Raw genomic sequence first — 13,154 nt, forward strand, 5'->3', positions numbered from 1 at the left:
TAGTCTTTTAGTTACAACCTTAACATATGTGGATAATGTGTTTAAAGTTTAAAACTTCAGGATGTACTTTATGGTCAGACTATGCACCCTCAACCAGTAAAGTACTATTCTTTCATAGAACACTTTTCAAATCTGTGTTATAAATACATTTTCAAATAGTATGATGTTTGCTTTTATAAGGGAATATACATGAATTTGAATTAACTCTATCTGAAAAACAAAATTACGTAAGAAAAAGGATCCATTCATATATATATTTTTTTTACGTCTTCACTGAGAATTTTTGTTTAGGGTTTGAAATCGGAACATTTTAAAATAAATATGACAAAATCAGTTTTTCGTAGAAACATGTTAGCTTAGAACTACTATACTGAGAAATTATTACTCAAACATTTCTGTTCAGCCAATTATGAATCTAAATCAGTTGCTTAAGTTGTATTCATTTATTAACAATAAATTCCAGTCTAGAATAACGAAAACACTAGGTAAATCAAATTATACTGTTACATAGTATTAGAGAAATGAGTTGAGAAGACTTACATGCTTTCCTCTCCTACAATGCATACCGCAGACAGGAGTTTCACCACATCTGTCATCATACTTGGGTGCTCGGGATCGATGGCTTTGGCTAACAGAGAAAGACTCCTCTCTTCACTCATAATTCTTTCCAAGCCATACTATAAACATTTTGGAAATAAGAGGCTAAATGTTAGCAGTTTATTGAAAAAATTAACAACACCCTAAAGGAAACATCATTATTTAAAAAGTTGATAGGATAATATATTTTCACATTTAGTAAAAGCCAGAAAATAAATATCATAAAAAATTTAAAAAGAATAAAAATTCATAAAAGTATTCATATCAAGAAGTAGGAGAGTCAAGCAAATATTAAGTAACTTCTCAAAGGTGATTTGATAATGGTAGGACTGATAACTATTAAGTAAGTAAGATAAGTAACCCCCTGGAGAAAGGGAGAAGCAGTGAGGAAAATTGAGATTTCCCAACACAAGCACACAAAATGAACAGTCTGTTTCTGAACCAGACCCTGAGGGCATGAGGAGCTTTCCTGGGAAGGAAGGTGGATAAGGGATACACTATCACAAGTAACCACACACATCAACTCTATCCCACAGCAACAGAATGAGAACCACAGGGGCAATGTCAGGTTTCCAAGCCAAAAGTAAAATTTTAATGAAATTAATCCAATATATCTAAAATATAATCATTTCAACAGAGTCAATATAAAACATTCATTAATTATTTTATTTCTTTTCTTTGCTACATATTCAAAATCCAGTGTCTTTTTTCTATTTAGACCACATCTCCATTCAGACAAGTCACACTAGAAGTGCTCAACAGCCACATGTGGTAACCACGTAACAACAGGGCAGACCTAAAGAGTAACACTGAGTTCCTAAGATGGGCCCAAGTTGAAAGATGATTTGGGCAGATACCATGTAGAAACTGCCATGAGGAGCAGAAGTATTCTAATCAGAATGATATTTTATCATCAGAAAGACAATGCAGTTGTAAACACATTATATAAATGGGATGATGCCAGACAAGGATAAAGTTTGTTTGCTACTGCTAGGATGTCACATCCAATTAGAAGATAAGGAGTCATGTTAATGACTTCGTGTTTTGATTTAAGGATGTATACATCTCTTAGGGCCCACTTACAATCTATGGAAGATAAGTATCAAATAACAGAGGATAAATAGAAGCAATAAAACGATACGATTTATCTTCCATGCCTCCCCGAGGATCTTTCTAAAGAGTGAGAAATTGGTTGATTAGAATTACTACTGAGCACAAAAAAGAACCTTAATCCCAATAACAGACATATGAACTATGGCTTAACTCAAAATTAACACAAGGTATAAGTATCAAAGTTAAATCTATAACAAGCTTAGACCCAAATGCTGTGAGAATGAAAGCTTATTTATAATATTCCTATCTCACACATGCCATTTATATAAAGAAGCCATTAGTTAACTGTGCTAAAATACCCCATTTGCTTTAGACTGCTTTCTAAGGAACACAGGTATGTATGAAGGAAGCAGTGCCAGCACGGGGGCCAAGGGCCCCAAGATATGCTTTCTGGAGAAACTTCCCCCTCTTATTGGTGATAAGGAAAAGTTTACAAACAGACAGTGAAACCAGTTAGGAAGTGATCAGTTTTGTGATGTCCTGGGCTGTCTCATAACTGGAAACAAAAAATAAAAAAAAAGAAAGCAGGCATGGGGCCAAGAACCACAACATTCTTTAATAATCATTCCAGGGAATTGTCAGAAGCATAGAAAGTACCACTTAGATCCAATTCAAAGAGTCAATCAGTCAATGATTACCAAGAACCAAAGGGCTGGCTCTGTCCTAAGAAAACTGAGGACGACCCGACCGAGTAAAGCATTTTCCCCTTTATTTCCCACCCACCCGGACATCCTTAACCAATGCCTGCACCTCTGGAATCAGAATCCTGTGGCTCTTCCAACCACTCAAGGCAAGGCACACCGATTTCCTCCAGATGATACTCCCTACCTTCTCTGTGAAGCCCTCCAGCCCTAAACCATTAATGTGGGGAGAGCAGAATATGAGCATTCTCAGATTTCATAGTTTTGATTAGCACCCCCTAACCCCTGGAAGGTCCGTCATCAGCAGTATTCTGACTTTGCTAATATAAACGCACGTAGTGCTCATTTTAAGGCTGGAATGAAGCCAGATTAGCACTACTGAGCACCTAGAACTACAGACAGAATTGCTGCCTACTTGAATTAAATTACTCTTGTTCAGTTATTTAAAAAAAAAAAAAAAATCAAAGCAAAACCAAACAAAAACTGTCGACTCTGAGACAAATCATCAACTTACCAGTGCTAGCATCTAAAGTGCATTAAATGAAGCCTATTACAAGGTTAGAGGCAGTGACAAATTTTGGAAGGTCTAAGGTTATCTCTCTACTGAATGACAAGGACCCACCCAGGTTTATATGAAAACTCACGTGTTCTAAACCGAAGACTACAGCCAGGTTCCCTTTGCATTCTACTTGAGACCTATTATTACCTAATAGATGGAATTTCAAGCCACTGCAAGAGTGTTCAGTGGGAGAAGGGGAAGACCTTAGATCCCTGTGGAGCATGATCAATGAGACATGAATACTGATGCTGAATAATTCCCTATGGTGAGTTAATCCCAGGAGCAAAGAGAAGGGTCCAGACTGGTAAGGGGGCTGGCTTCAGGAGCAAAACACCTTCGCTGCAGGTGCACACCTTAAAGCAACACTCAAACAGTTAACTGACCAGAATGAAGTCCTGTTCTAATTATCTTTTAATGCAAAAGTATTTAACTTCTCATCCCTTTGTTTCCCCCCGATATTCAGTCTTTTTCCACTTAGAAAATATTATTTAGCCTAGTTTATTACATGAAATCCACTTTAACCTGTTACCAGATTTGTTCATTACATTAATAATGAAATACTAGTACCTAATAAGGTACCACTGTTCTCTTAAAACCTGTATTTTTTCCATTCTTCAAAGAACTCCTATAAATCCTGCACAGTGAGATAAATGAAAAATCATCAATAAGTCCCAAGAGAGTCTTTATTGAAAAATTATTTCATATATTATTAATTTTAGAATTCAGACATTAGAATACTAATTCCAAGTATCAGTAACTTTTTATTCATGTAAGTACAGGTGATAGCAATCAACACAAAGACAATATATTCTAGCTCCACAGATACAAACTATAAGCAAAAGCAGTCTCTTATAAGAGAACACACTATATCACTTAGAACATAAATACAGGAAGTTTACCCGCTCTCCAATTCAGTCTCAAATCGAGCAGGACTACTATGGTCTATAGAAACCTCCTCACCTCTCTTTAATTATGGTTTTCTCAAATTCAAAGAATGATGCACAAGATCATTCACAATACCTGGAATCTAATTCTTACAGAACAACGTGTTCAAATCTAGAATATATTTGAACATATAACAACATAGAGCAGATTTCTACATCAGATAGTCTGCTTGAAAATCTTCTCTGATTAGAGAAGGCAGGGTGGTAAAAAAATATTTCATTGGTTAAAAACAAAACTCAGCTCAAGAAAATGCTGAAAAATAAATAAGACAGAAATAATCAGAAAATATAAGCTTTTGCTATATTTAGTAAAAAGAAATATGAATGTTAATAATTTAAGTACCAGTACTTAAGGGTGTAGTCTTCTAAAGGCTTATTTTTTTAATGCAAAAATAATAAAAAATAATCAGAAATATACAGACAGTTTTGCTCTAAAACTCAAATCATCCTAACACCGTAGGTAAAATTCCTCTCCTGCTGTCTAAAGGCAACTAAAATACCTATCATTACTGCACCCATCATGAGGTAGATATGTTTAGATGTTGAAGCTAAAGACGTGGCATGGGATAGAGCTAATTTCCACAATTAAAAGTACAAATTCTATTAAACAAGGAAACACTGTCAGATACACATTTACAAACTCGGCAGACCTGCCCTATTACCTTTAGTCTCAATATTACTTACATTAAACATCAATGATCCATTTCTGGGACCTGTTTCCTATCGGTTCATATTAATTTCCTTGCAGATTTAAGCTCCTCAACTATAAAAACTGTCTTTCCAACTTGATTCTTTGGTAATAAGTATTATTGCAGACCATGTCTGATTATCATGTATGATTTCAAAACTTACTCATACTATACTTTGAAAAGGAAAGGATGGCCAGAGAGGAGAACAAAAAGAGAGTAGAAAGGGAGAATTAATGTGCACATGAGGATTTAAGCATCAAGAGATGCTACTCAATTCTCAAGTTTCTCCTGTTGAGAGATGGTTGATTTAATACAAAACTAGAAGTCAATGCAATGTAATATTCTGTCCTCTATCTACGCATAAGCTTATCAAAGCAGTACATCTCTTTAGTACAAATTTCATAACACACAACTCTATTTCACAGAAATTCTCTAAGAACTGGTGAAGAATACAATATAACTACCTATGTACATACCTGTGTATTCATCAAAGCCTTTAGACACTGTATAACTTTATGCTGATTCTTCTTTACAATTTTTTCTTGTCTGCATTGGCATAAAAAATATCAGTATTGGAATTATAATTGGACACAGAAATGTAGCTTAACTGAAAATAAAAATGAACAATATACTTACATTTTGCCAGTAATCAGTCTTTCCAAAATGTCCAGTAATAATCCAAGCCCCTCATGTCCAAAGCTTTGCACCCAACTGATAAAGAGAAATAAGAGGCAGTTACACATGGTCAGTATTCTAGTTTGGAATATCACAATAACGCTATATAGTCACAAATATTTTACCCATGGTATGTTATAACACAGTCCAAGAATAACACCCGGTGCAAAATCAATCATGATTCATCATCATGTGAAAGGAGGAGTAGGGATGGAATCAAACAGCTTGTGAGAGCTGACTGCGCCCGTCACTTCCATTCTCTGTGTCCAGCGACATCATGTAGTAACTAAAATCTGCCATGTTGGAAGTCTTATACCACAGAAATCAGCAAATGCTACTAATGAGAGCATCTCCCCCGACCCAGAGAGCAGAAATCAGGCAAGACTTAAAGAGGGGTGGCTTCAGGGATGCCTGGGTGGCTCAGTCAGTGAAGCATCTGCCTTCAGTTCAGGTCATGATCCTGGGGTCCTGGGATCTAGGCCCACATGGGGCTCCTTGCTCAGTGGGGAATCTGCTTCTCCCTCTGCCTACCACTCACCCTGCTTATACACTCTGACAAATAAAAATAAAATCCTAAAAAAAAATTTTTAATTAAAAAAGAGAAAGAGGTAAGACTCAGATCTACATAAAGATTGCTAAAAAAATTTCAAGATATCAAAAGGGAGGTCTTAGGAAAATTTCTCAAACCACTGACATGCATTCTACAAATGTTAATTTCCCAAGTTTCAAAGTTCAATTGTTTTGTTTTGTTTTTTAAAGAACTTCATGGTTATTTTTAAATGAATATATTCATCTTGACCAAGCCACCTCTTTTCATAAACCAACTGGTATAATCACAATACTGTAATAAAAGGAAGACATCACCACCAAAAGTCAACAGTTCACCTTGATTATAGAAAAACTACCTTAATGGATATTAAAATACGTTTCCAGCAGTGATTTAAAAAGTCCTGAACAATAAAAAATATATTCTATCTCCAAAAAAGAGGGAGGAAGGAAAAGATAGGATATATAACCTTTTATTTCTTTGTATATAGGTTTCCATGTATGATTTTGTGTGTAACCCTTGAAAAATGGAACTATAAGGGCAAAATTTCATCCAATAATTAAAAGCAGTTCTTAAACATGAAGAACATGTTTAAGTCGCATAACCCACATATATCATTTTCTTGACATTATAGAACATTCACATGACAACAATAAAAATGAAACACATTTTTAAATGTAAAAAAATTATTTAAAATAATTCATCTTCATTTATACACTTATAAATGTATAAGTGTACTTACTTAACTATCTTACTTAACTATCAGTGTTCCGAATCTGATTCTCCCCACCACCTAACTAAATCAGGAATTTACTTAAGCAATAAACATACTGATTCCTATAGAGGAAAAGCCTAAAGATCACTATTACAGTGAAGGTGAGAATAACAACTTAAGTAGAAGTCAGTGTTTTGAAACCGGGGTGCTACTTCAAAAGTGATGAGTTTACTCTCCGCTGTCAACAACACACAGGTTACCTGAAGGCATTTCAAATCCCACTTTCATGTTTCATGGAAACACCTACAGCAACTGCTTAACTGTTTACCTTGTTGACATCCTACTCTGTATTTTTTATTTCAAATGAAGCAGAAAAGCTTGAAATCAAACACATAAAGAGTAATTGAGAGGGTCACCTGGGTGGCTCAGTTGGCTAAGTATCTAGCTTTTGATTTCAGCTCAGATCACGATTTCAGGGTCATGAGATCAAGCCCTGTGTCAGGCTCTACGTGGAGCCTGTTTGAAATACTTTTTTCCTCTCCCTCTCCCCCTTCCTCTGCTCTCTCTAAATGGACAAATAAGATCTTTTAAAAAAAAAAAAAAAAAAAAGGAAGTAACGTGATAGTGTTACTTGGGCTGACACTGAGACACAAGGACAGATTCTGTTCATCAGGCCCTCTTGTGTTACTAAACCCACAGCAGGACATCAGTATTTTGTTTGAAGTGAATTCTTAACAATCTCTATATACCAAGTATATCCATAAAGATATTCTAAAGCTAATATGATTTAGGACTGTTCATACTACCATCTCCTTCAATCATTGTGGAAAATAGAGTCACTATTCCTAAAACTGCCTTATACCAAAAAAATTTTTAATTATGTTAATATAACAAGACTTTGTTTCATTTAACATGCTTATGATGGAGCCCATTATAAAATTTAGGAAGCCTATCAAACCAAATAAATCAAGTTAATTCTTGTGGTCTGAGTAGTTAATAGAACATATCCTTTTTTTTTTTTTAATCACACTGAATATAACAATTATAACCAGAATATGGGACCCACAGAAGTTCTCAAATCAGTTATTTCTGGACCCACCAAATAACTCTTCCGCACTACAGACGGAGTCATTAAAATAAAACTTACATCCACTCAAACATATTACATATAAACTAATTCTCTATAAAATAAATTTAATAAATTGAATGTAAAGAGGCCTTATACCAAATTATTTTGTACTACCATCTTTAACTCATGGCAGGAATCTCAATAAAATCAGAGAGAAGGGTAACAACCTAATGAAAGTCAGACTATACATTTCATAGAACACCAAAAACAAGCAATTGAAGACAGGGCACAAGGGAGGGAACAAAGATGATTGATAACAAAGAAACACTATATTTAAATGTAAAAAGCTGGTAAAAGTACTTATTGAAAAGTAATATTAAAACACAAATTAACATTGGGGAGGGTATGTGCTTTGGTGAGTGCTGTGAAGTGTGTAAACCTGGTGATTCACAGACCTGTACCCCTGGGGATAAAAATATATGTTTATAAAAAATAAAAAATTAAAAAAAAAAAAAACCAAATTAGAAATGCATAATAAGGCTCCCTGTTTTCTTAAAAATTTGCCAGGCCAGGATAGAGTTGTACGAACAAGTTGTCACTCACAAACTGTTTCTCAAAACCTCAACCCCCACCCTTACTATTTTCAGCAATATTACTTTTAAAATGAGGGACCAATATTACTTCTTATCTTTTCTGGAAAAGCTGCTCAAGATTAAAAGGGATATTGAGTAGGTAGGTCTGCAGTACTGACAGAGGTTCATTGAAATCCATAGCTTCTTACAAAAGTAAAAAATTTCTCATCATCAATGTAAGAAGCAACCTGGAGAAAAAATTATCAACTGATGTATAAATGATCAATCTTCAGAAAACAAAATCTGTTCTGTTTCTCCTGTGCCTGTCAGCACAGTACCATCGGGCATTATGTGGTTTAGCTACAAACTGCATTCATGGATGAACGAGCACTGTGCAAATGTTGCTTCTTCATGAATAGAAATGACATAGAGATTAGTATGTCATTTGTATTGGGAAAAAATTGCTTTAAAACAGCAAAAAGAAATGTGCTAAGTACTAATTTAACACAAAATCTACCTCTTAAAATTCTATAACAGGAAATATCAAACTCTTCTCTTTTAATTGCTTCAAAAAAAAAAACCTTCTAAGTATATTGCCATTTAGCACTTTCCTAGCAGGGGGCTCAACCAAGGAGCAAAGAAGAGGTGAAGAGGTAACAGAAGGGGAGAAAAAAGGAGAAGGAGAGCAGGTCTCTAGGATTAAATGTTCCAGCCATCTTTAAATAAATGTTCAAAGCAGCTTAGCCTTTGAAATTCACTTATTCCTTCCTCAGGATGAAATCAAAGGTATGCAAAGTGGTTTCCTATGTATTGTTGGCTTTATGAAGCAAATACAGTCACCTCATTGAGCAGGAGAAGCAATCATCAGGTCTCAGATTTACTCCCTGGCCAAAGAAACACTACCCCTGCAGGTTTCCCACAGGCTACAGTGAATTACCCCTCTCTCCTCCCAAATGCTCTCCGAGGAAGAGAAAGACAAAGGCATTAGAGATAGAGCTGAAATAAACCCACCACATCCTAAGGGCAACCTGACCAGTTACATACACCAGGAGGGTAAAGGCCATTTCTAATTGGTCTTTAAATTCCCCCGCACCTGGAACAGACTAAGCACTTAGTAAGTTTTAAAATTGAATCTCCTTCCATTTCTCTATTTCAGGTAAAGAACACACAGAGAGAGGTTAAGGTCACTTAGAAATAGCATCCAGGTCTGCTAGTGCCCGGGCTCATAGCCTTACTTTATAGATGTAAAAAAAGGTACAAAGCGGTGACGCCTTCCCTGCGTTTTCATTGAGCCTGTCTCAACCTTCATGCCGAAAACATTAGTTCTGATTTCGGAACAGGTACTTATCCGTACTGAACCAAGGATGATGAATCTAGAGTCCTTGTCCTTATCATACTTTAGGACTTGATTGACTGCCGCTCAAAGGGGGATGTTCATTACCACTGAAACAAATGTTCGTTAACAAAGCCACTCAGCCTTCTGGAAGGGCTCATTGTGTGCCCAAGACTGCAGTAGGTATGACAAATACAAAACTGAATAAAACATGTTCTCCGTCCTTGAAAGGATCACAGACTAGTGGTTGATACAAATGTTGAGCTAAATTATCTCCATAATGTAATAAGTGTTATAATCATGACGCTAAGGAAACAGAAGAAGGATCTAATTCTCCCAGGAACAAATGCGCTGAGGTCTGACCTGAGTCTTGAAGTCAGAGAAAGAGCAGCTTCTGAGGCAGAGGGAGAATACATACAAACATATTAAATATGAAAGATGTGCCTGTGCTGACTACCAGAGGTGGCTGTATCTAATAAGACCCAAAAGGTAGGAAAGAACTTCTGAAAAAAACTCTATACAACGTCATGGGCAATGGGAAACCATTAGGCCTATGTGGTAGGCAGAGTAATTGTATCCCTACCCCCAGAAAGATGCCCATGGCCTAACACCAGAAGCTGTGGTTATCTGATATAACAAAAGAGGAAATAAAAAAGGAAACTGAGGTGACTACAGAGTATTTTTAAAATAGAGAGATTATCCTAAATTATCCAGGTGAATCCAATCTAATCACCTAGTTCAATGAAGTTGAAAGCATTTCCCAGAGGGATCAAAGATAAAATGGCAGAAAGAAGAGAGATGTAAAAGCATCAGAAGGACTCTGCCTTTATAGGTTTAGAGACTGAGGAAGGGGAATAGGAGACAAGAAATTGGAGGAGAGGCCCTTTAGAGCTGAGACAACCCTCACATGACAGCCAGGGATGTCAGTTTCACAACCACAAGAAACTGAATTTTGCCTATAACCCAAACAATCAAGAAAACATCAAGAACACAAGATCTCTCCCCATTTATTCAGAAATTCAATTCTCTTCATTTTGATTTTGTGGTTTACACCTCAAGTTCTCTACATGATTTGTTAGATATATACCAGTTTTGTTCTCTCTATAGTTTTTTTTTTTTTTTCTCCCCCAGGACGGGAGTGGTATTAGAGGAAAACACTAGTAAATGGGGTTTTACAAAAGTTCGTTGCTAGTAAAAGAAATATATTTACCACACTGTTGTACAAGAAATCTGAAACTTTTGCATCTTGCAAAATACATTGATTTTTATCTTAAATCTGCACTATTACGGAACTTACTGATTAGCTCTAGATTTTGGAGATACTTTTAACTTTTCTATGTAAACAACCATGCCATCTACAAATAGGGACAATTAATATCCCTTCTTTTTTACTTATATGTAAAGTAAATAAATAGTAAATTACTTATATATAAAGTAAATAAAGTACTATTTTTTGTTCGTTTCATTTGTGCTTCATTGCTTTGGTTAGAAATTCCAGCCCTGTGTTGAACAAGAGTGGCAAGAGCAAACCATCCTTGCCTTGTTCCCAGCCTGAGGGGGAGAATTTTGAACCTCTCACATTTAATGTTAGCTTTAAAATTTTTGTAGATTCATGTTATCAAGTGGAGAAAGTATTCCTCTGTGTTAGTTTCCTAGAGTAGTTATAACAAAGTACCACAAAGTAGAAAACTTAAAAGAGAGGTTTATTCTCATAGTTCTGACCAGAAGTCCAAAGTCAATAGGGCCAGGCCTCCTCTCTGATTATGGGTAGAACTTTCCTTGCCTCTTCTTAGTTTCTGGGAATAATGGCTAATCCAGGATTTCCATACCTCTCACCACATGACACTTTGTCTCTCTTCTTAAAAGGACACAAATTAGATTAAGAGCCTACTCTGTTCCTTTATCAACTCATCTTATTACAACTGTAATGACCCGATTTTCAAATAAGGTCATATTCTAAGGCATCAGGACTTAAAAACGTTTTTTCTGCAGGACACAACTCAATCTATAACATTTCTATTTTTCCCCAGTTTTTATCAGGAGTAAGTGTTCAGTTTTGTCAAAGCTATGTCTGCATCTATTGATATATGATTTTTCTTCTTTAGCCTTGTTGATTAAGTGCATCATGATGAAGATTTTCATGCCCACATTCATGATAGACATGAGTTTGTAAATCTGGGGTTTGGGGTTTTGTTTTATTACTGTCTTTATTTGGTTTTACTAATAGCACCAGCTTCATAAAATATATGGAGTTGTTCCCTGCTCTTGTATTTTCCGGATGAGACTGTGTAGAATTGATATTAATCTTTCCTCAAATCTTTGGTAGAATTCTCCGGGGAAGTCATCTGTACTTGAAGATCTTTTAGGGAGTCTTAAAGTCATTATTTAATTTCCTTAATAGAGAACAATTCAAATTTTCTTTTCCCCATGAGGTATTGTACTTTGCTTTTTGAAGAACTAGTCTTTCAAGTTTTCCAATTTGTGTATAAAGTTTGTTGTCTGCCTTACTACTCTGGTGACACAGGGTCTGCAGTGATACTCGGTTTTATTGCTGACCCTAGTAATTTGTCTATTTTTTTCACCGATAAAGATTTAACAGTTTTATTAATCTTCTCAAAGAACTACCTCCTTGTTTCATTGATTTCCTCTATTGTTACTCTGTTTGCAATTTAATTGATTTCTACTCTTTATTATTTCTTATTTATTTTGGATGTTTTTATTTTGGGTTAAAATTTATTGACTTGAGCCCTTTTTCTTTTTCTCTACCTAACGTAGGTATTCAATGCCACAGATTTCCTTCCCAGTACTACTTTAGACATGTCGTAAATTCTGAAAGGTTGTATTGTCATTAACTTCAGTGTATTTTTTTTATTTGAGATTTTTTCTTTGACTCAAGGATTATATACAAATGTGTTACCTACTTTTCAAATGTTTGGATACCTTCCTGCTATCTTTCTGTTATTGATTTCTAGTTTGACCCTTTTGGGGGAAGAACACATTTTTTTAAATTTGATGAGGTTTGCTTTGTGGCCCAAGATATGGTCTATGTTGGTATATGTTTTAAGAATACGTACTCTGCTGTTAGATGGAATAGTCTATAAATACGCATTATGTTCTTTTACTTGATAGTAATGTTAAGTTCTTATTGGTGATTTTCCAACAAGGTGTTCTACTGATTGTGAACCAAATTGTGAAGTCTCCAAATCTATTTGTGAATATATCTATTCCTTTCAATTCTAGTATTTTTGCTTCATATACTATGCACATCTGAGGTTTGAAGTATACACTTAGGATGGGTCTTTTGATGGACTGACTCAGAAAAATACATCGTTTTCTTTACTCTGAGGTCAACACTATAGAATATTAAAATAGCCATGAGCATCTTTTAATGTTTGCATAATATGTTTTACTATCTATTCACTTCCATCTGTCTATATCACTATATTTGAAGTGAATTTCTGATAGAAAGCATATAATCAGGTGATGTTTCTTCACCTACTCTGCCAATCTCCTTTAATTGGCATAACCATTTACACTTCATATAATTATTGACATGTTAAAGTTTCACTCCAGTATTTTTTTTTTGGATACTCTTCATTCTGTTTGTTCATTTTCTTTTCCGTCTTCTTGTGGTTTACTAAAACATGTTTTAGAATGCCATTTTTTAAATTTTTTATTTATTACGTTTTTTTATTTATAG

General features: G+C 35.2%; 1 protein-coding gene and 1 long non-coding RNA gene across 2 annotated transcripts in view; one reads left to right on the top strand and one right to left on the bottom strand.

Annotated features, from left to right (window-relative positions):
* DIAPH3 (diaphanous related formin 3) overlaps window positions 1-13,154 on the bottom strand; it is a 497,180-nt gene that overhangs the window by 341,244 nt on the left and 142,782 nt on the right. The window contains exons 6-8 of the mRNA XM_082700281.1: window positions 5,180-5,254; window positions 5,020-5,089; window positions 541-677 (exon numbers count right to left, since the gene is read on the bottom strand). Coding sequence (XP_082556407.1) covers window positions 541-677; window positions 5,020-5,089; window positions 5,180-5,254 — 282 coding nt within the window. The remainder of the gene's footprint in view (window positions 1-540; window positions 678-5,019; window positions 5,090-5,179; window positions 5,255-13,154) is intronic.
* LOC309848555 overlaps window positions 3,099-13,154 on the top strand; it is a 28,259-nt gene continuing 18,203 nt past the window's right edge. Inside the window, exon 1 of the long non-coding RNA XR_014303122.1 lies at window positions 3,099-3,175. This is a non-coding gene — a long non-coding RNA (uncharacterized lncRNA). The remainder of the gene's footprint in view (window positions 3,176-13,154) is intronic.

The sequence above is a fragment of the Mustela nivalis genome, assembly GCF_964662115.1.
Source record: "Mustela nivalis genome assembly, chromosome: 15".
NCBI lineage: Eukaryota > Metazoa > Chordata > Mammalia > Carnivora > Mustelidae > Mustela > Mustela nivalis.